Source organism: Argentina silus, assembly GCF_951799395.1.
Source record: "Argentina silus genome assembly, chromosome: 2".
NCBI lineage: Eukaryota > Metazoa > Chordata > Actinopteri > Argentiniformes > Argentinidae > Argentina > Argentina silus.
The window spans coordinates 15,561,960-15,581,815 of NC_139656.1; the positions used below are offsets into that span (position 1 = coordinate 15,561,960).

General features: G+C 40.3%; 1 protein-coding gene across 4 annotated transcripts; it reads left to right on the plus strand.

The window, feature by feature from the left end:
• Positions 1 to 7,098: 7,098 nt before the first annotated feature.
• Positions 7,099 to 19,511, plus strand: slc39a13 (solute carrier family 39 member 13). 4 transcript variants are annotated; one of them, XM_083690881.1, is made up of 10 exons: positions 7,099 to 7,248; positions 8,333 to 8,704; positions 9,708 to 9,815; positions 11,212 to 11,345; positions 14,640 to 14,765; positions 15,112 to 15,201; positions 16,650 to 16,700; positions 17,039 to 17,171; positions 17,348 to 17,447; positions 18,568 to 19,511. In XM_083690881.1, exons 2-10 carry the CDS (start codon positions 8,380 to 8,382, stop codon positions 18,641 to 18,643), a joined length of 1,143 nt encoding a protein of 380 aa, XP_083547007.1. In that variant the 5' UTR covers positions 7,099 to 7,248; positions 8,333 to 8,379; the 3' UTR covers positions 18,644 to 19,511. The 4 variants fall into 4 exon arrangements, with proteins under 4 accessions (XP_083547007.1, XP_083547005.1, XP_083547006.1 ...); XM_083690879.1 differs by having other exon boundaries at positions 18,584 to 19,511; XM_083690880.1 differs by having other exon boundaries at positions 8,336 to 8,704; positions 18,584 to 19,511.
• Positions 19,512 to 19,856: the final 345 nt, after the last annotated feature.

The window sequence follows — 19,856 nt, forward strand, 5'->3', positions numbered from 1 at the left end:
TTAGTAAAATTATATTTGTCAACCAAACCGTCTCTGTTATCAGGATTAGTTGTTATACAGTAACACAGTTTTGATCCAGTGTGTCTTAACTCTCCCTGACACAACATCTCTGTTTGACATTCCCCTGATGACAGACAGTAAGGCCAGCCTGCTCTCACAGGTCTGTGGATGTTTTTGGCAGAGGAAGAGAGTGTATCAGGCTGATAAAGACAAGGTTCTTCAAATACTCGTCACAGCAAGATTAAAATCATACTGACGATAATTTTTTATATTTGTATTATATTCCCATGATTGTTCAAACTGTAATTGCAGTGACAGAAATCCGCACCCCCAGACAATTCGTTGAATATTTAAACATTAAAACATATACATTTATCACAGTACACACTGTAAACCTGTACATTATTTATTGTCTATTCTGTTGATGGATTATGCATGACCTAATGCACGGCACTTGTCAATCAACAAAAGCCAACTATTACTAAAGAAAAAGCTTTTGAGAGGAGGAAAATATATAACATTTGGTGGTTGCAGTGTTATTACAATGTTATAACAATGCACAGTTAAAATGGCGGGAAATGGGGTCATTTGAGAATACATTTCGATGTTACAGTGCTATACCATGTCGGTTTGGCCTATTGGTTTGTGGTACGGTGTATCTTAATGTGGTACATTTGAGTGCTTGAATTTGTCGTACTTTGATGGAGTTTAGTGAATACGGGCCCTGCTGTTGCTTCAATGCTGTACCAGGGCTATTATTGTTGAGTCCCCTTCCTTTACCTCAATTTACCGCTTGTAGAGCTGCTGAAACCACACAGCCTGTACCCTGGCCCCCACGCTAATCACAGCTGTCTGAGCAAAACTGATGACATTTAATATTTTCCGAGAGTATTAATACACTGTGTGTGTTACAGCAAGCTAGCATGCTATTCTCACCACAGATATTTTCAGAGGATAAAAACGTCTTTGAATAAAAAATAAATCCCTCACACATCTCACATATGCTTTATTTTCAAAAATCAAAAAATAAGGCTTCACAAAATGATTTGTAACCTCCCACTCCTTTATTAATTGTTTAAATACAGTGTGAACACTGGTAAGCAATAGGAATATCTGGGTAAAAGGGCTTGTAAGAGGCCCCACTGTGTGGCCTAACACAGTCTTGTGCTGCACAGATGACCCAGGTTACGACCCAGTTAGTCACACAGTATGTGTCTCCCTAACCTTCTCCTACGGTATACATATACTGTAAACTACACTATGCAGGTCCGCTACAGACACCCCGTTTGCTGGACCTCCAGCAGCCACAGAACAAGATGAAACCAAAACAGGCACCGTTATGCTCATCCCATTTTGAGAAAGACACACAATAACTTTCACTTCTGTGTTTGGATGAATGGCTCAATCACCAACCTCACCAAGTCAATTTCCTGTATGTGCAAATATACTTGGCCAAATAAAAGAAGTCTGATTCTGATTCTGATTCTGAATATAGAGAGTGATTGTTTCACACAATGTGAAAAGCTGCAGGAAGTGAATAGATAACACAGGTATTTGGATTATAATTTGGATTCCAGTTTTTGGCCGTCACTCAAGCATTTCCCCAGTCCTGAACCTGGATTTGAGGATGTTCAAAAATACTGTCCCACTACATACAGTGTATCAGGCGTCATACTGTAGCAAATTTATAGTATTTTTAATACAATTATAAAAATGACTGGAATTTATTGTTTATTTATGGTAAAATTACTGTTATTTATAATACTGTCATATTACTTCTTCCAGTGATACTGTTTCAATAATGGACACAAACAGTATCATCATCATCATCATCATCGTCATCTTCATCTTCATCTTCTTCTTCTTCTTCTTCTTCTTTTTCATCTTCATCTTCATCATCATCATTGTAACAGCATTGTCTGAGATCACAATTTGTTGTGCACTATTTTGGGAGCACACGAAAATATTGTATGGTAATCAGATTACTGTATCGTGAACTATCATAAAAACATGCTCAACTACTGTTATGAATATTTTATTTGGTCTGGATGTCTCCCTTGAAAAACTATTTGTCTTTGTGCTCTACACATGTAGACGACCTTTTTTAGGGTGCTACACAATCTTTTGCACGCATGCGCTCCTACCCACGCATCCCACACACACACACACACACACACACACACACACACACACACACACACACACACACATACACACACACGCGCACACACACACACACACACACACACACACACACACACACACACACACACACACAATGACACGCTATGAAAAAGAGGAACTGGGAAATTATTTTTTAGATTCGGTTCCTTATGGGTTGCCTGTGAATGACTCCATTTGTGAACATCCATACTAGTAATGTTTAAGTATTTCATCTTGTTGACCCATTAGGGCCTTTTCACTGTGCCTGTACAGTATGCAGCAGGCAATCTGCATTCTCCTTTCTTATCAAACATAGCAGATCAGACCAGCTCACGTGGGAAAATACAGTAGATGATGATGTCTTCTAGGAGATTCCTTCCACATTTCAGTGAATTTCCCAAGTATGAGTGTGACACTGTGTGTCCAGGATCGCACCGTGCTGTTGTCTTACAATAGTCAATTCAGGGTGTGTAACTTGCCACCATAGCATTAACCACAAACAGGCAATGTAACTACATGGCAACTGTTAGTTACATTGCCTGTTTGCCACATTGCCAAATTTTCCCAGGCCAAAATAATACACAACACAAATTCCTTTATATGAAGGGAGCCTTGACATTAGACCACTATGGTTGTGTTGCTTGATTTCATGAAAACCCAAGAATCTGTGGAAATAAGACAGATGCTTCTGTATTTTAATGTAGTTTTGTACAGTACATGTACCCTGCAGCCCTGATGCTCTGCTTATGGCCTACCACAGGGTGTGACTGAGCACTTCACAGCTTCATAGATCTGAATGCAGTCAAGTTGACAAGATTCATATCTCTGAGGGCTAAAACCTCCTTACATGCAAGCAGTCACATTGACACCTCTTATTAACTACACACTCCCAAGCTAAACCTTCTGTCTTTAATACTCTGTGAACAGACAAGGGACACATTTAGCAGTCTTACATATGCCTATAAATAATACATCGAACATACAGTACACAGTATACATTTTTAAAATTGGTTATTGCATTAATCAAGATACCATTTTCAGTTAACACTCAAATCTGTTGTTGATACAAAACAAAGGATAGTCAAATACATAATATACAGTACAAAACATTATGCTATAGTCACATGCATATATGCCATAGTCAAATACATGAGTTTATGCTGTGAGGCAGAGTGCAGAGGCCTGACACACAGTGTTGGTCACGAGAACGTACCTACACAGACCCTCTCACAAGAGGATGACATGCATGACCACTGACTGTGGAAAACAGGATACAGAGTGCATCGCAACAGGAAATGTTGCACTCCTTGTCTACAGCATATCTGTTTGACCAAAATTACTACAGATCGATGTCCTAACATTGTGCTTGTTTTACCAGTACTTTCGTAATCATCCTCTCACATAATCTCCTCAACAAGTGGAGTAGTTTAACTAAAAAGGTTGTTTCTTTGCACAGAGAATGTTTCATACCAGTAAAAAAACATTCAGTGTAATTAATATTAATTCTGGTCAGTATCTGAAGTAAGTGCCTTTATTGGCTTTGTGTTGACTGGTATCATATCCATAAGTGTACAACATGCTCTATACAATTAACAAATTATATATTGAAGGTATCGTCAAACAAAAGGAAGGTGCACATAAAGTAGATCAGTTTGAATCAAAATGACAACATTTACATTCGACACAGATTTCAAACTATCCATATTGACAAACAAGCGTTCAAGTGATAATTTACCCTACTTTGGCCTACTGCTCAGATAACGTACAAAGGCACTCTCTCTTGTTATATCCACTGTCTACAGAATACTATTATAAATTGTGTCATAACTAGTGAATTTGCTTTTTCCCCAATACATTGCCAAGATTAACAACATGTATTGTATGTAACAAATCAAATACTAGAAGCTACAATGCCACCTAACCTCTCCCCAGTGATCTACTGTACAAAGGCCAAATTGTCTGATTGCATCAACGTTTCAGACCATTCAATAGTAGGTAACTAGAATAGAGAGACATGCCTGAGCTAGTTTAGCACTAGAAAACCAACAGAAGAAAAACATATTTCATAACTCAATTACTATTTCTATCAAAGGATGTTGATAAGAGGGAACGCCTCCAGTCTCTTTCTAGGTCCTAGTTAGCCAGGCTCTTACCGTTTCCCTCAGTAGTTTAACAGTAGCATGTAGCAGTAGCAGTCATAGTGTAATAGTGGTAGCAGTAATACACTCTCAAGGAGTGCAGAAGGTGCTCATTGAGCTGGTAGAGGCAAATTACCACAGAGGGCTAAACATCAGAGCTTTCTATAACTCACTGAATTAACTGGGGAACTAAAAACTTCCTTAATTTTACCAATTTAGTCTGGTACTCAAAAGGTTTTCTTCTTCTTCTCCTTCTTCTTCTTCTTCCTTAATAAAACCAGACTGTAACTAAACAGCTTCCCAAAAAGCAAGGCTTGATTAAAGGTAGCAATATTGGCAACCAATAGCTCTTATGTCTGCTACTAGAATATGGAGCTGTAAGGGATCTAATTGATATGATATTGATATTAATAGCCCACATCAGAGGGGTGGTAACGTATTGTAAATTGAATTCAATGTGTACAGTTTTACTATTATGGGGAGGTGAAAATCCAAATGTAAATGAGCATTACTTACAAAGTCTACTCTAGAAGGTTTGGATTACTGATTCTAGGAATTTGTATCTTAGGATACTCAATTTCATATCCAAAAAATCATTCTCGGAAAGGAGACCAACTGTAGGGAATGGTGGTTTTGAAGGCACGGCCTGGGTGGACAAGCCACAGAGAGGACCTTTGTTTCCTGTCTGAGTGTCGCCAGAGGTTTCGGTGGCCGTCATCTCTTTCACAATGACACGGAGCGGCCCCTCGGCAGGCGTCTAAGGGGACATCCAGATCTCTCACTTCTTATTCCTGATTCCTCATTTTCCCCAATAGAGCACTGGGCTTTATGAGCTCAACCATCAGACCAGAAGGCTGGGATAGATATTTATTATTAAGCTGAATCACAAGGCGCCAGGATACACACACACACACACACACACACACACACACACACACACACACACACACACACACACACACACACACACACACACACACACACACACATGATTTATCATGACACACATTAAAGCAAATATTTTTCCCTACATTTTTAACCTGCGTTCTTTGTGGAAGGTCATGGAACAATTAATTTATGGGATATCTTACTAATCGGGAGGGATTGGCTGAGGATTTGGTAGAGAGACCAATGGCCATCACATATGCTGTGATATTCCACCTGATATGATATGATAATTTTGATTTTGGGTAGCTTATGCCATATTGCTTTGGTGAAAGCATGTACTGTATAACTCCCATTGTGCATAATTATACTGTAAGACATGACAAAAGGATAAGAAACTGCCTTGTTATTTGCGTATTCATGTAAACATTCAGAACAGTTTATGATTCCTTATTACTGCCTTTATCTTTTATACAGTAGATAGCATAAAGGAAACAAATACATAAACACATGTAGTGTGTTACAATATTATCAGACTTGCTGTGTCATTCAACAATAGTATTCAGTGTATGACTCCTTATAGCTATACAGATACAGTATATTGCCTATGGAATATTTTTAAACACCTTAGTAGATTTGTACAAAGTGCAGTCTGATTTAACCTAGTCTCAAATGCAAAACTCATGCAAACGATCATACTCTGCTTTAAAGGCCCTGGTCCCACCAACCAGAAGTTCCTCTTTCTATGTATTGCTCAAGTCAGACAAGGATGACTCACAGTGCAGACATTATTCATGTTTGCTGTTATCTTAACCTCTCCCTCACCAACAGTCTGCATGTCTTCTCCTGTGATCCTTTAAAACATATACAGTACCAGTCAAAAGTTTGGACACACCTTGCCAAGAGTGTGCAAAGCTGTCATCAAAGCAAAAGGTGGCTACTTTGAAGAATCTATAAAATATAAAACATATTCTGTTTTGTTTAACACTTTTTTGTTTACTACATAATTCCATATGTGTTCCTTCATAGTTTTGATGTCTTCAATATTAATCTACAAAAAAAATAAAATAAAGAAAAACCATTGAATGAGAAGGTGTGTCCAAACTTTTGACTGGTACTGTAAATATATATATACAGCCACCACCCCATGGAGAACAACTTTATTTCAATTAACTTTCATTGTATAGGCTATCTACCTACAGTATAGACAATGGCAGGGGTGAGTTGGGGGGACACTCTTTCATTTATCTATTTCTTTATTGGTTTAATGTGTGCATCATGCTTTTCTTGTCTTCATTCATCCTTCCTTTCAAGCATTACAATGATAAATGCCCCCACATTGGTCTAGATATTTGCATACATGTCTTCCAAAGTAATCATCATACGGTAACCATGTCAGAAGACCATACCCAAGAGTAGAGCTCTGTGCTGACCATACTACATTTCACTGTCACATGCACCACCTGGTGGTCAAGGCTACACCATGGGTAAGACAGGCGTTAGGACATAGGCTTGTCATTTTAGTCCAATGTGTAGTTTGTAGAATGACCATATTAACTCCCCAGTATTGCTTCCACCATCCACCCCTTCCAGGTCATTGATATGTGTATTGAGTGAACACAATAGCATACAGGCTACACTGACACTCATATACAGATACAGAATGGGACAGATCAATGTCCTATAAAACATTTTACTCCTCTTATGAAAGCTCTATGATTATGGAAAATATGTATGTATTCAAAGTCAGCTGGTGCCTCAGCCAGCTCAACATCAGTTTATGAACTACAATATTGGACTACATCATAGAGACTACATTTTCATCCCGAGCATCCATATCCAGGGAATGCTGTCAGAAATAAAAAATACACTTCCGGGCCGTGAAACGTGGCTCCTCTGGAAAAAGCTTTAGCAATCTTGCTTGCTAACCGCTGCAAGAGGGCGAGTTCCCTGCGGCAGCTGCCTCATCAGCTGGGAGAGCGGACCAAAGCTTCACTAGCCTCCCTCACTGAGCTGGATGGCAGGGACACACTGGTGCAAGAACTGTAGGCATCACGGCAAGGTAACCGTAACGTTTTTGTATCATATTTACGTATCAATTAATTATATATAGTTATATCAACAATCTATAATCTAGCTTCTTTCGCCTGAACTTCAACTCCAAGCGTTGCTGTTAACTTTTTGTTTACGCACAGTCCGTTGTGCACGCCACGACGCACTAGACCACTAGATATTTCAATGCAAGTGAAGTGGGTTGCAGGGCGTCTAGCTCGCTGTTAGCTACTGTAGTTAGCAATATAATCCTGCTGTCTTTTGGCAGTTCTACAGTTTGCTACCGTTTAAAACAACCTTAGCACATTTTATTATGTCATATTGTTTTTAATAAAGCTAGCTTTACATGCTTTCACCTGTGCTGGGCACAAAGGCAGTAAAATAATGCTGGCTTGGCTAACTTTGGAATTCTGCTGCTAGAGCAAAACATTCCAGTTCTATCCAATATCAACCATGGGAAAACGAAAACATGTTTATTAATTTGGAAACAGTGCACTATTTCAATCTAAAGTGTTTGTGCTTTTTGGGCATATTTCGTTATAGAGGACTATGGCTATTGAATGCCAGAGTGTCCGTGTTGGCATTCAGTGTCAGTATGCCGGAGACGGCATCATTAGTATGCGCAGAACTTCGATCATGTTTCGCATTGATTAAGTGATAGGCTTTCACGAACATATAAACTATGTGTGCAATGTAACTTGCGCTGTTAAAACTGTGACGTAGGCGTGCGTGATTGATGGACACAGGAGGCCACGAATTAATCTGGCCTACTCTACATATAGGGATAACAATTGTCTGCATGGTGAGTTCATAGGTCCAGTACTGTGCGGTAGGAAAAGCAGATATTTTCTTCCCATCCTGATTGATTTCCTTAGATATCTTTTTATTCCTACCATGGGGTTTTGTCCTATCAATTTCTTAAATTGCTACCCAACACAGATTCAGTTCCACGTGCATTTTAGGCTGACAATGTGCAGATAACTGGCAATATACAATTTATTGAGTGTATATATAAGAGTATATAGTGTAGGTCCTATGCTTTGTTTGAGAAAGCAAGTGTTTACATTGTGTGTATTAATATTATCTGTATCTAGCAGCATCTTCCTTGTTGGTTGCGAGTGCTCTTTGGGCCGTGGGACGGATGAAAGCAGGAAGTGGTTGGCCCGGCTGGGCATTAGCTGCACTGCTCACCGGTGCTGCCCTGCTGGTGGTCTCCTCCAGGGGAGCATCTAGTGGCAAGACGATGTCCCAAGCAGCCATGGCTCATGCCACATCGACCGCGGCTGGACCGGGCCCCTGGCTCGCCGATGACCTCCTGGGCTTCAGGGTCTTGGCCGACTTCTTTGGGAGCGAGAGTGCCGATGTGTGGCTCTGCTCTCTGGCAGGCTCTGTTGCTGTGGGCCTCAGCGGAATTTTCCCCCTCCTCGTCATTCCCATCGAGGCCGGAGCAGCCCTCAAGACAGAGGGTAAGGGTCACAGATCTGTCCTAAACTGATATCCAGACTCACTTAGCTCAGGACTGATCAGTTTTATTGGGTCATACAAGTGTGTGGTAATAGCAGCTAGCTACAGTATGTAGTAGTAGTAAGCTGCTCTGGCCAAGGTCTTGGAGACCAAAATCCTGGAGTCCAAAGTGAAAATAAGCAAGAGGCAGTGTGTTTTAGAGATTCTCTCTCAGGACTTAAAACAAGCCACAACGGATAGCGATCACCACACCCAGGGTAAGATTCCTCTGTTGGGTAACCTTGACATGGTGTACCTCAACCCATACCCTTCAATTATCTTACCTCTTTAACACATCACTGCAGGAGAAGATGCGGCAGGTCAGGTGTGTTTATCAGTGTTTCTTTAGGCTAACTGGAGCGGCTAGTTTGGAGCTGTTGATATCTTAATCAGCTGTGTCAGATAGCTACAGTATAGTCTAGAATAACTTGGACAATTTGATCTTGTATTTCTAAAGAGCTATTTGGCAAAAGCTGTTTATGCAGCATATGAAACATTGAGCAATACATTTGGCTCTATTGTCCTTCTGATGAGGAATCACTGCTTGTCAATGAGATGCCAAGGAAAAATGTTGCACATGACCCCACCCATGGAGCAAAGACTCCCACTGTGTATTTACGGCCAAATTAAGGATTTATATGTTTTGGCCTGAGATTAGTGGGTTACCAGAGGCAATCATTATCAATGTGTCACTGGCCTAGCTTGTGGGGCCTTGTATAATAATGGATATATTAGTAGCCTGAGTCAGTGGTGTGTGCTGACTTGGGTGTGTCACCCTTACCGTACTTTATTCCTCAGGCTCAAAGAAAAAAAAACAGGCTACTCAATATAGCATTTCAGCACGTCATGAGAAAACGCACACTTTTAAGAGCAATGACCATAATTGTCTGAATCAGAGGAGCTCAGATTGTGAATGAGTAGCTTCACACCATTTGCCTTATTTGTGATCTCTCTCATTGTCTCTAGCTGGCTGTCAGAAGCTAAAGCAGCTCCTCAGTTTTGCCATCGGTGGTCTCCTGGGAGACGTCTTCCTCCATTTGCTCCCCGAGGCCTGGGCCCACTCCCACAGCCCAGGTGGGTCAACCATCTTCAGACAACTCCTTTCTCTCCTTTGGTTCATCATTCCTCCTGGAGCGACTGTCATCAAAACTTTGAGTTTGCAATGCTGCAACTGGCCATAGCTTTGCATGAAACACATTTTCTTATTGTTTTCTTGAAAGTGACACTTCACCATGTATTTTTTATTTTTCTTAATCTCCATTACCATAGGATAGGATGGGGGAGGGGTAATTTCCTCAGGACCGTTTCTCTTATCTTTTCGACTACAGAACAGAAAATCGCCAGTTTTCACAGCTGAAATAGTTTTCATCAAAGATGATGAATATGAGGTTAAAAGATGTTGCAGTGTCCCTTCAATTCCACACTGTAATATTCACTGACGTTACATATTATAAAAAGAAAAGTTTAAAGCTGCCTTCTGCAATTGGGAGTTGGCTGGCCCACCACTTTGTTAACAATGTGAAAGCATGGTGTAGCAGCATGTAAAAGTAACTGAGAAATGTTTGCTAAGCGACTTCCCTTAAAAAATGAGTTGGTTAGTAAGGTTAGAGATTACAGCGGCACACAGACAGCTCGTTTACACACCTCCTTTCTGACTGTAGAGCAGCAAGAAAGAGGCATACTGCACTCAGGTAACCTTATACACAATGCCATGTTTGTCCTGTTTACTCGGAATGGTGGGTCAGCCAATTCCCACTGGTGGACGGCAGCTTTAAAGTAAAATCCTTTTGCAAATATTGTGTGGAGTAAAGTAATATACTTTTTTTAGTTTATTTGTTCTGTGCATTTCAGTTGTTCAGCAGACATAAATATAGCCCTTTAGTAGCAATGTGCAACCCTAAGCCATACAAACATCCCACTCTTTTGTATAAAAGAGTCAAAAGCAGAAAGCTAGATGGGGAAGGCAGAAAGTCGTTAAAGAGGGGAGAAGACCTGTAATGTGAATGCAACACTCACAACCAGTCAATAGGCACCTGGCTAGTGTTCCAACAACCAAACTACAATTCCAGGAAAAATAAAACCATTTCAGCAAAGTCAAGTTGAAAAATATAGCTGGCTAGCAATGTTAAATTGATTGGCCTACACTGATACATTTGTTAATGTACTCTTAATGTGTTGAGTAATGAAAAAGGGGAGGGGGTTGTTCATTTCGAAACATCACTTCTGCTCAAAGCCAATCAAAATGTGACCTCTCGCAGCCAGTGATCCATTCGAATGGAATCAGGTAATAACAATTTCTCAAGACCCCCAAAGGAGGCGTGAGAATTATATAATTTGGATGTATACAGTAAATACTCAAGATTAAGGAAGTGTAAATGGGGTTCCCTCCTGCAATGCTAGATAAAGATTTCCAATTAGGGGCTTATCTCTCAGTGCTGTATGTACCATTCATATCCTCCCTATGTTTCAGATGGGAGCCAGCAGCACTACAGGACCCAGGGTCTGTGGGTTATGGTGGGCATGCTGTTGTTCCTGCTGCTGGAGAAGATGTTCCCAGACGAGGACAGCCAGGAAGACTCTGCCGGCCACAGCCAGCTCCCCTCTGTGAGTACGGAGCAGTGTCATCATTCGATGTTGTCTGTATTCATTTCCATTATGTTTCTGTATGTAAACAGGAGTAGGATGAATAATGCTACAGATGCATTAGAGTAAGGAAGTGTGAGGATCACACAAACATGGGATGGCAAAAGTGGTTTAAAGAAGTTGTGGGCATATGCTTCTAAGGGCATGTAAGTAGAGTGCCCTGCATAAGTAATGGGTAATAACTATGAGGTTAAAGTATAGATTATCAGCTCTTATTTGATGGTATTAATGTACATATTGTTTTCACCATTTTGAAATGACAACACAATGTATACATACTATTTCAGGGCACCAAAAGTAATGGGACAAATTCATTAATTGAGTATTTAGTCGACAATCCATTGCATGCAATAACTGCCTGAAGTCTGCGACCCATTGACCCCACCAGATGCTGGGTATCTTTTCTGCTCATGCTCTGCTATGACAGTATGTTTAGTGTTATTGTTTTACTGTATAATGAAGCGCCATCCAATTAATTTTTGCTTGTGAGGTATTTGCTTGTACTCAAGCAGACAAGATGTTTCTGTAAACTTCATTGTTACATCATCAATTAAGACAAGTTGGCCTCCACCATGTTTCACGGACAATCTTTGCAATCACTCTGGTACATGATATTGTAATATTAATCTTATTTGTCCACAATACCTTTTTCTAGACCTCTGCAGGCTTTTTAGATATTTTTTTAGCAAACTGTAACCTGACCATTCTTTTTTAGGATAACTAGTGGTTTGCACCTTGGAGTGAAGCCTCTGTAGTATGGCAGGTATTCTGTGGATGGCAGTCTCTGACACATTCATGCCTACCTCCTGGAGTGTGTTCCTGATCTGTGGGACAGTTGTTATTGAGGTTTTTCTTAATTATGGTGAGCATTCTTCGGTCATCCACTGTAGACAGTGAAGAAGTCTTCCTTGGCCTACCAGCCTGTTTGCGATTGCTGAGCTCACCAGTGCTTTTTTAAATATTTTTTTTATGATGTTCCAAGCCTGAGTTTTTGGCTATGTTTTTAGCTATGTATGTTTTCAGCCCAATAATGGCTTCCTTGACATCTCTTTGGTCCTCATGTTGACAGACACCAATGGCAGCCTCCAAAGGCAAATGCAAAGCTTAGAAACAATACTATACATTGACAGCTCTCTTGTGCCTACGGAAGAAACACTTTTGCTACCCTGAAATAGGGGGACTATGTATGCAAAGTGTTGTCATTCCTAAATAATGAAACCAATATGTACACAATACCGTCAAATACAAACTGAGAATCTATACTTTAACCCCATATTAATTGTTTTATTTCAAATCATAACTTTTGGAGTATAGAGACAAAAGAAGAAAAAATGCTTCACTGTCCTATTACTTACACAATTATCATGTTGTTTCTCCTGTAGGCGTGTCCAGTTCACTAAGTACATGTATTATTATTGTAAGTGATCCCTTCAGTGGTACTGTATCAGTAATGGCAATGGTTTTCCACGTGGTGGGGCTGCTGTAGGATCAATTTGGCAGACGGTACTATTGGCTTGTCCCTTTTACCAGCCTTTACTTTCAATTGTGTCTGCTTTGTGGTTGGATCTTGTTGGAATGTAGCCTCCAGTGTCCACAGCTGGCTACTTTAAACCACACTCTTAGACTAGGTCTGAAGGAGGTCACTGACTTAGTCAGAATCTGTTCCAACCAACTATTTAGGTTTTGCAAATATTAAAATCACTGGCATAAGGATATCAATGATCACTTAACCTTGTTTATCATTTGTTTTTAGCAAATCAACCATTTTCATTCACATCAAAATTACCAATCAGAATTCACATCAAAAATGATTAGCCTAAACACTGTGATGTGTTGATTCATTCTGGCCCAATGGGAATTTCCCAGAGTTGTGTTATTCATAACTTCCTAAGTGGCATTTGCGGCTGAGTGGAAAATAAGGGATCTGAGTCAAATCAATGTCATAGACGCAACCTTATCCTTACCCTACCCCCACCATCTGCTGGATGAGACTCATTGTGCCATAGCCCTGAGTGTCTCTTTCTGCTAGATATGCTTGGGATCAAAGTTGTATTCTTCTTGTATTCATCTTTTCTCCCAACACCAGTGAGACCCTTTCTCATATGGGATTTGGAGTGGGTATTAGTGCAGAGTATTAACAGGAGGATTCTTTTGATGTTGTGGCATATAGGAGTACAAAGTCGGTTTTGGGGCGGTGCAATCTCCCTGTTTGACAGTGTCTCCTTTTGATGGCAGTTGAGAGCCTTCTATAGGAATCTGAGAACGTCTTGTAGAGTTTGTAAAGCAGGAGTGCATAACTGCAATCTTCGGAGGTCTCAACAACGTCTAGCTTCCTTGGAACTTTATTGGTGAATTTAATTTACTGAAGTAAAAACTTGAACCCAAGCTGATGGAAAATGTTGTTATTAAATGGATAATCCAGTTCGATTTGAAATGGCAATTTCATTTGCAGTTAGATTTTCATTGCATGTGTCACATTCAATCCAAAGATGCAACACATTGATGTGGGCATTTGTGCACTGTGTGTGTGTTTCACCCATGTACTGCACACATATTCTCCTTTCTATTTCTCAGGAGGAGGTAGGTTGGCATCCATGTCTGGGTTTATTGTCGCTATTTATAGATATGGGGAGGAAGCAGCTGCTCCAGCCACTTCTCTAGTCTGGCTTAGAAGTGTGTTGAGGGAAGGAGTGTAACACTGGGGGCCAGATCAGTGCTCATTCTATAAATACTGTCTTATCATCAAGCATGTTTAGATGCTAGGATTAAAACACCATCTTATTAGTCATATTTAATAGTAATGAACTGGTCTTACACCCCCACTCTCCAGCCCAATCTAGATTTCTGCTGCGCTGACAGGAGGGGAGAGATTGTCAGAATACATTTTATGACTTCCTCATGCAGTTTCCACCGAAATAGAGCACATTTCCTGGCCTCATACAGCAGACTATTTTCCCCCTCACTTAATTTGACTATTAAATGGCGGAGAAGTGGTTTAGACGGAACAGGGAAGTCAGCCCTTCTTGGAAAAGGAGAATGGCTTGGGGTGAACAAGTAACTAGTGGTCAGAAGGGAGTGGGCAAAATGTAGGCTAGGTGACTGATAACAGAAGAGACTCACAGCTGAAATAGCAAATACACTGTGTGTCCCCATATGGTTATGATGTACAGTTAACCTGTGCATACTGTACATGTACTATGGGATTTCCTGGTTATCAATAACATGTTTATTTTCCCCTCTCACCCTCCTCCTCAGACCTCCCAAAGCTCAGACCCCAGTAGTGAGGCTGTGACATCACACATCAATGGGCACCATTCTGAGATGTGGAGCTCCTCCTCCAAGCCAAAGATCAGCTTGTCGCAAGTGCCAAAGAAAATCAAGGTAGGTTAAGGAAATGGGGAAGGTTTGCTTGACAGGATAGGGTTAACAAAATTTCACAAGTTAGCACTTCCGCTTGTGAGCAAAATTAAGGTACATTTCAATGAGAGAAGAGCTCAGATATAAAATGAGGGACTCTCTATTTCTCATTAAACACATTCCTCCATTGTCCTCCCCAATTAGAGAGCACACCAAGCTGTGAAATGCACTTGTCAGTGTTCCCAATAGAGTACTCTTAATTAATCCTTATGGGTTATGTTGGACTCTAGATTGAGTTAGCTCCATCTTTTTGATGTTAATTTGTCCAGAGTTTGCTCTGAGGTGCTGCCATGTGTTCTATGTCTGATAGACAAGCGGGTACCTGAACCTCCTGGCCAACTGCATTGACAACTTCACCCACGGCCTGGCTGTGGCTGGGAGCTTCCTGGTCAGCAGAAAGGTGAGTGCTCAGTTTGAAGGCCATCGGCATGTACCATAAAACTGCCAATAAGCAGAGTCTCCAACAAATACCTGTCTCCAATAATAGCTGGGCCACTAATATATATATTGAAATCACAATTTTGACTGGACTGAGCCTTTATATTTGGTAAACTGCTATTACAGTAGGCTATGTGAGAAACATGGCGCCAAAGAAAAAATATGATGTAAAATTTCGGTAACCGGTATAAAAATATGCTGAGTGGAATTTCGTGAGAGGCAACAGCGAGACATTTTGATATTGATCCCAAGTGGCGGGACAAAAAACAAAACTTAATGTTCTTGCATAAATCTGCAAAAATGTATTTTGCCTTATTTGTGGACATTATAATGTTATATTCAGCTCATATCCTTGGCTTGAGCAGTGGTGGGGGTCAATTCCAAATAGAATAACCACCTGTCTCGAACAATAGCCTGTCTCCAATACATGCCAGATGCGTGGTTGGTTCCATGGTTAAAGCAAATAAAGGCCAGTTTTTCCTGGTTAGATAAAATAAAGCTCTAATTATATGATATAGCCATGCGTATCTGCCACAAGGAGGCTGACTTAGTATTGTGTCATTGTACACAGTCTCCCTGTTTATGCCCTGATACAAGTAGTGTTTTGTGTATACATTTCAGTAGGGGTTAGTCGCTAAGAAAATACTTTTATTGTGTATGTTTAATCATTGAAATAAGTGAAATACTTTACGGCTGTTTTAAAGTGCATCTAATGCAATACTGTACTTCTACTTACTGTAGGGTTGAGGTGGATGGGTGGTTGTTTGGAAATTTTAGTCAACTATACCTATCCTGTGACCATGTTTGGCCGAGGATCTAGACCCCCTGGCAGAGTTGTAGATTGCTGTGTCAGCTTTCACACAGTCCCAAACGGGCACATTTCTCTGCTCAGTCCATTATGGACATGATACTGCTCAATTGAAGTAAAGTAATTCATTTAAACAACACAACTCTATGATTTTAGATAACAAAATTGAGCCAGGAATTAGATTTTTACTGTACACTACAGTGCAATATGTGTGGTGTACAGTAGTAATGCATGACAATATCCAGTATCCATGGTTGTGGGGGAACAAGTCCAGCTGGAGAGGCATAAGGCTAACAGCGTGAGCCAAGGGGAACTTTGCCAGAGAGGAAGTAAATTAGATGTCACAAACACACATGCGCATCCTACTTATTCTTTTCCATGTATACTCATACTCATGTGTATGCATGATATTAGTGCTCATTATAGTAGAAGCTCAACTGAATGCCTGCAAAAAAACTAATTTACACATAAGAGTAGGATATACTGTTGGGGATTCATTATTTTTACAGGTAGAGTAGGTTGGAAACAGAAAATGTGAAGTATACACAGTGCATCTTATTTTAAATTTAACAGATCAGAATACATAATGTGACTCCTTACAGGTTGGGTTTCTCACCACCTTTGCCATCCTGCTCCATGAAATTCCCCATGAGGTGAGTTAATTGGCTCAGCATTCTTATGGGTGTGATTTAATACATTAACACTTCTTCTTTTGCAACTTTGTAACTGACTTACTCATTGCAGTTTGAGTGTCACTGTCAATTCCATAATGTTGGTTCATTTGACTTATTTTCTGAATTTGTAATACAGTCGGCTCAATTCAGGTCTTCGACATCACCAAACTGTTTGTTACATGAGTGTGATCTGTGACAAATTAGACCATACATAATTTCCCAGAGGCACCTCATGACAGGTACAGTATGATGTATAGAGTAGAAATCATGATACCTGTCATCTATGGTTAACACACGTCTGCTTTTCTCTACTGTAGGTGGGTGACTTTGCCATCCTGCTGCGTGCAGGGTTTGACCGCTGGAGCGCAGCCCGCATGCAGCTGTCCACAGCCTTGGGAGGGGTGCTGGGGGCCTGCTTCGCCCTGTGTGCCCAGTCACTCAGAGGCACAGGTGAGCCATCATCACCTCCATACAGCAGAGCTATGCACCTGGAGCGACATACCATAGCATATGTTTCTATGATGGCGCACACAGTATCCACCACACAGCAGTATCCTACTTTATGGTAAAGCTCCTATCTGGGCCAGTTCGCCAAAGAGAAAATGATGATTCTGCCATCTCTGTAGATAATGCAACAGCGTGGATCTTGCCGTTCACCTCAGGAGGCTTCCTGTACATAGCCCTGGTCAACGTGGTACCTGATCTCCTAGAAGAGACCAGTATCAGGTAGTGTGTGTGTGTGTGTGTGTGTGTGTGTGTGTGTGTGTGTGTGTGTGTGTGTGTGTGTGTAAGCTGGTACTGTCCTTGTATCAGATCTGTATCTGTGTAAGCTGGCACTGACCTTGGACTCCGTACAATAAACACAAAAACAAGCTCCTAAATCTGCAGAGGAAAACATTGACTTATTGAGTTCAGCTGATGAGAACATAATGATAAAGGGAATGAAGCCAAAACTGATAAAAGATACAATTGTAGATACTAGGGCTGTCAAAGTTAACTTGTTAATTCTTGCACAAAAATAAATAAATCCATAACGAAAGTTATTTTCTTTTACACTTAACACAATTTTCCAAGTTTCCATAGTTTTATTTTTGCTGAGCTCATGCATGCAACAATGGAGAAAGATAGGCGAATCAACACTCTGATGAAGTGCCCACAACTTTGGCATTTAGCCAAGGGGTTTTCAAAGCTGCACTCCGTGTTTGAGATGATCAGCCTCAGCAAGGCACTGTGCAGATTTGCAGAAATTGATCAACAGTCAGTGGTTATTTCTTGCAGCAGGTGATTTGTAGATCAGTGATTCTGCGCAGCACCTTGTTCAAATCGACCATCAAACAGGGAGATTGTCTCAGAGGGAAACAGACCTGCAAGTTGTAGCTCGTCCAGGGCAGATGCTCAAAGGGCAGTAGTCTTGCTGTGTTGCTGTTGTGACTCAGTTTTGAAGATCCACGTATACCATTCCCATTGTAATAGTAGCTTGCCATGTTGAATACCATGGATATGGTGGAGTAGATACAAATGAGATTAGCATTATTTATTTATTTATGTAATTAAACTTTATTGAACCAATTACAGAGGTACATACACTTTTCACACCTGGCTGAATAGAAGCTAATAAAAACATCTTATGCAGATTACTTTGTGTTTTCTCCACTTTTACAACCCAGTGAGTTTTTTTTTCAATGAAAACATCTTTAATTAGGTCTAAATTTGACCAAACTAAATTGTGATTAATCACAGCAAACCATGTGATTAACTTGATTACTTTTTGTAATCGTTTGACAGCCCTAGTCAATACCAGTCAGGTTAATTTTCCCTCACCTGTTTTGCCTCTTCTTTCCCCCAGGCACTCCCTCCTGCAGATTCTACTCCTTTGCTGTGGCATCGCTGTCATGGCCCTCATGTCTATCATCGTGGACTGAGCTCAGAGAAGCTTGCCTTACCAAAAGAAATATCACAACACCCTAAACTGCTCTGGAGAGCAACCCCTTTCTCTTACTCCTGAGAGTTCTCCCCTTTATGGCACTATTTTGATATCAGATTTTATCAGAACTATCCCAGTGCTAAAAAATAACCTATGACATCATCATCATCATTATCACATCAATTTATCAGACTATCAGAATGGGACCTCAAAGGACCACTGGCTTTAATCAGGATACCAGCTTCTTTCATGAGGATTTGACACAGGCTACTGTGTGTGTGTGTGTGTGTGTGTGTGTGTGCGCGTGTGCGTGCGTGCGTGCGTGCGTGTGTGTGCGTGTGTGCGCATGCCAATCTTCAGAGACACACAGTTAGGAACAGCAAGGGATGCAGGAGACTTGACCTAATGGTACCAAGGATGTTACTGAACAACAGGCAATTATGTGTAGACAATCAGTCTTACTTATTTGCTGTATTGCACAAACATATGCACATACTTCACAGGTATTATCTGCATATGAGCAGCTTATGTATAGAAATCTTCTCTCACTCGTGGACATACTGCTATAGCTAGCTCTATCAATGCAAACACATTTTGCCTTGTATGCTTACAGTATGTGCTTTCCACTATTTCTGTGTTTCTGACTCTTATCTTATATTTATTGTATTTGCCTTATACGTACAGTATACATGTTCTCATGGTTTTGCTATCTGTGTTGTTTTTTCAATCACATCTGATCCGCAATTTACAATACTCATCTGTATAATAGATAGGTAGGTAGGTACTTTATTGATCCCCGAGGGGAAATTAAGACGTTACAGCAGCTCACATCAAACAACAAAATAAAGTGACAATAGAATAAAATAGACATCTGATAAAGTGACAATAGAATAATAGAATTAAATAGACATCTGAATGAAAAATGCACATCATTATAAACTCAATAACCCACAGATTTTATATTGGTCTGCTTTATTTGTAAAATAAAAATTATATGAATTTAATAAAAAAATATTCTGCCAAATATTTTTGTGGTCTTGATCAGTACATATTCCCAAGTACAGCCAATAAAAGTGAAGAACCCTTTAAGAGATTTACAATTCTTCCAATTCTGTTACCGTTTCTTCCAACCCTGAAGGTTTACAAGTTGACACTTGCTGTATTTCACTGTGTTAATTATTACTTTTGACTTTTGACTTTTTTTTTCTTGA

Coding starts and splice junctions, on each gene's coding strand:
- slc39a13 (XM_083690879.1), top strand. CDS start 8,380: ATGAAAGCAGGAAGTGGTTGGCCCGGCTGGGCATTAGCTGCACTGCTC. Junction 8,705..9,707: donor AGCAGCCCTCAAGACAGAGG/GTAAGGGTCACA, acceptor CATTGTCTCTAG/CTGGCTGTCAGAAGCTAAAG. Junction 14,766..15,111: donor AAGTGCCAAAGAAAATCAAG/GTAGGTTAAGGA, acceptor TATGTCTGATAG/ACAAGCGGGTACCTGAACCT.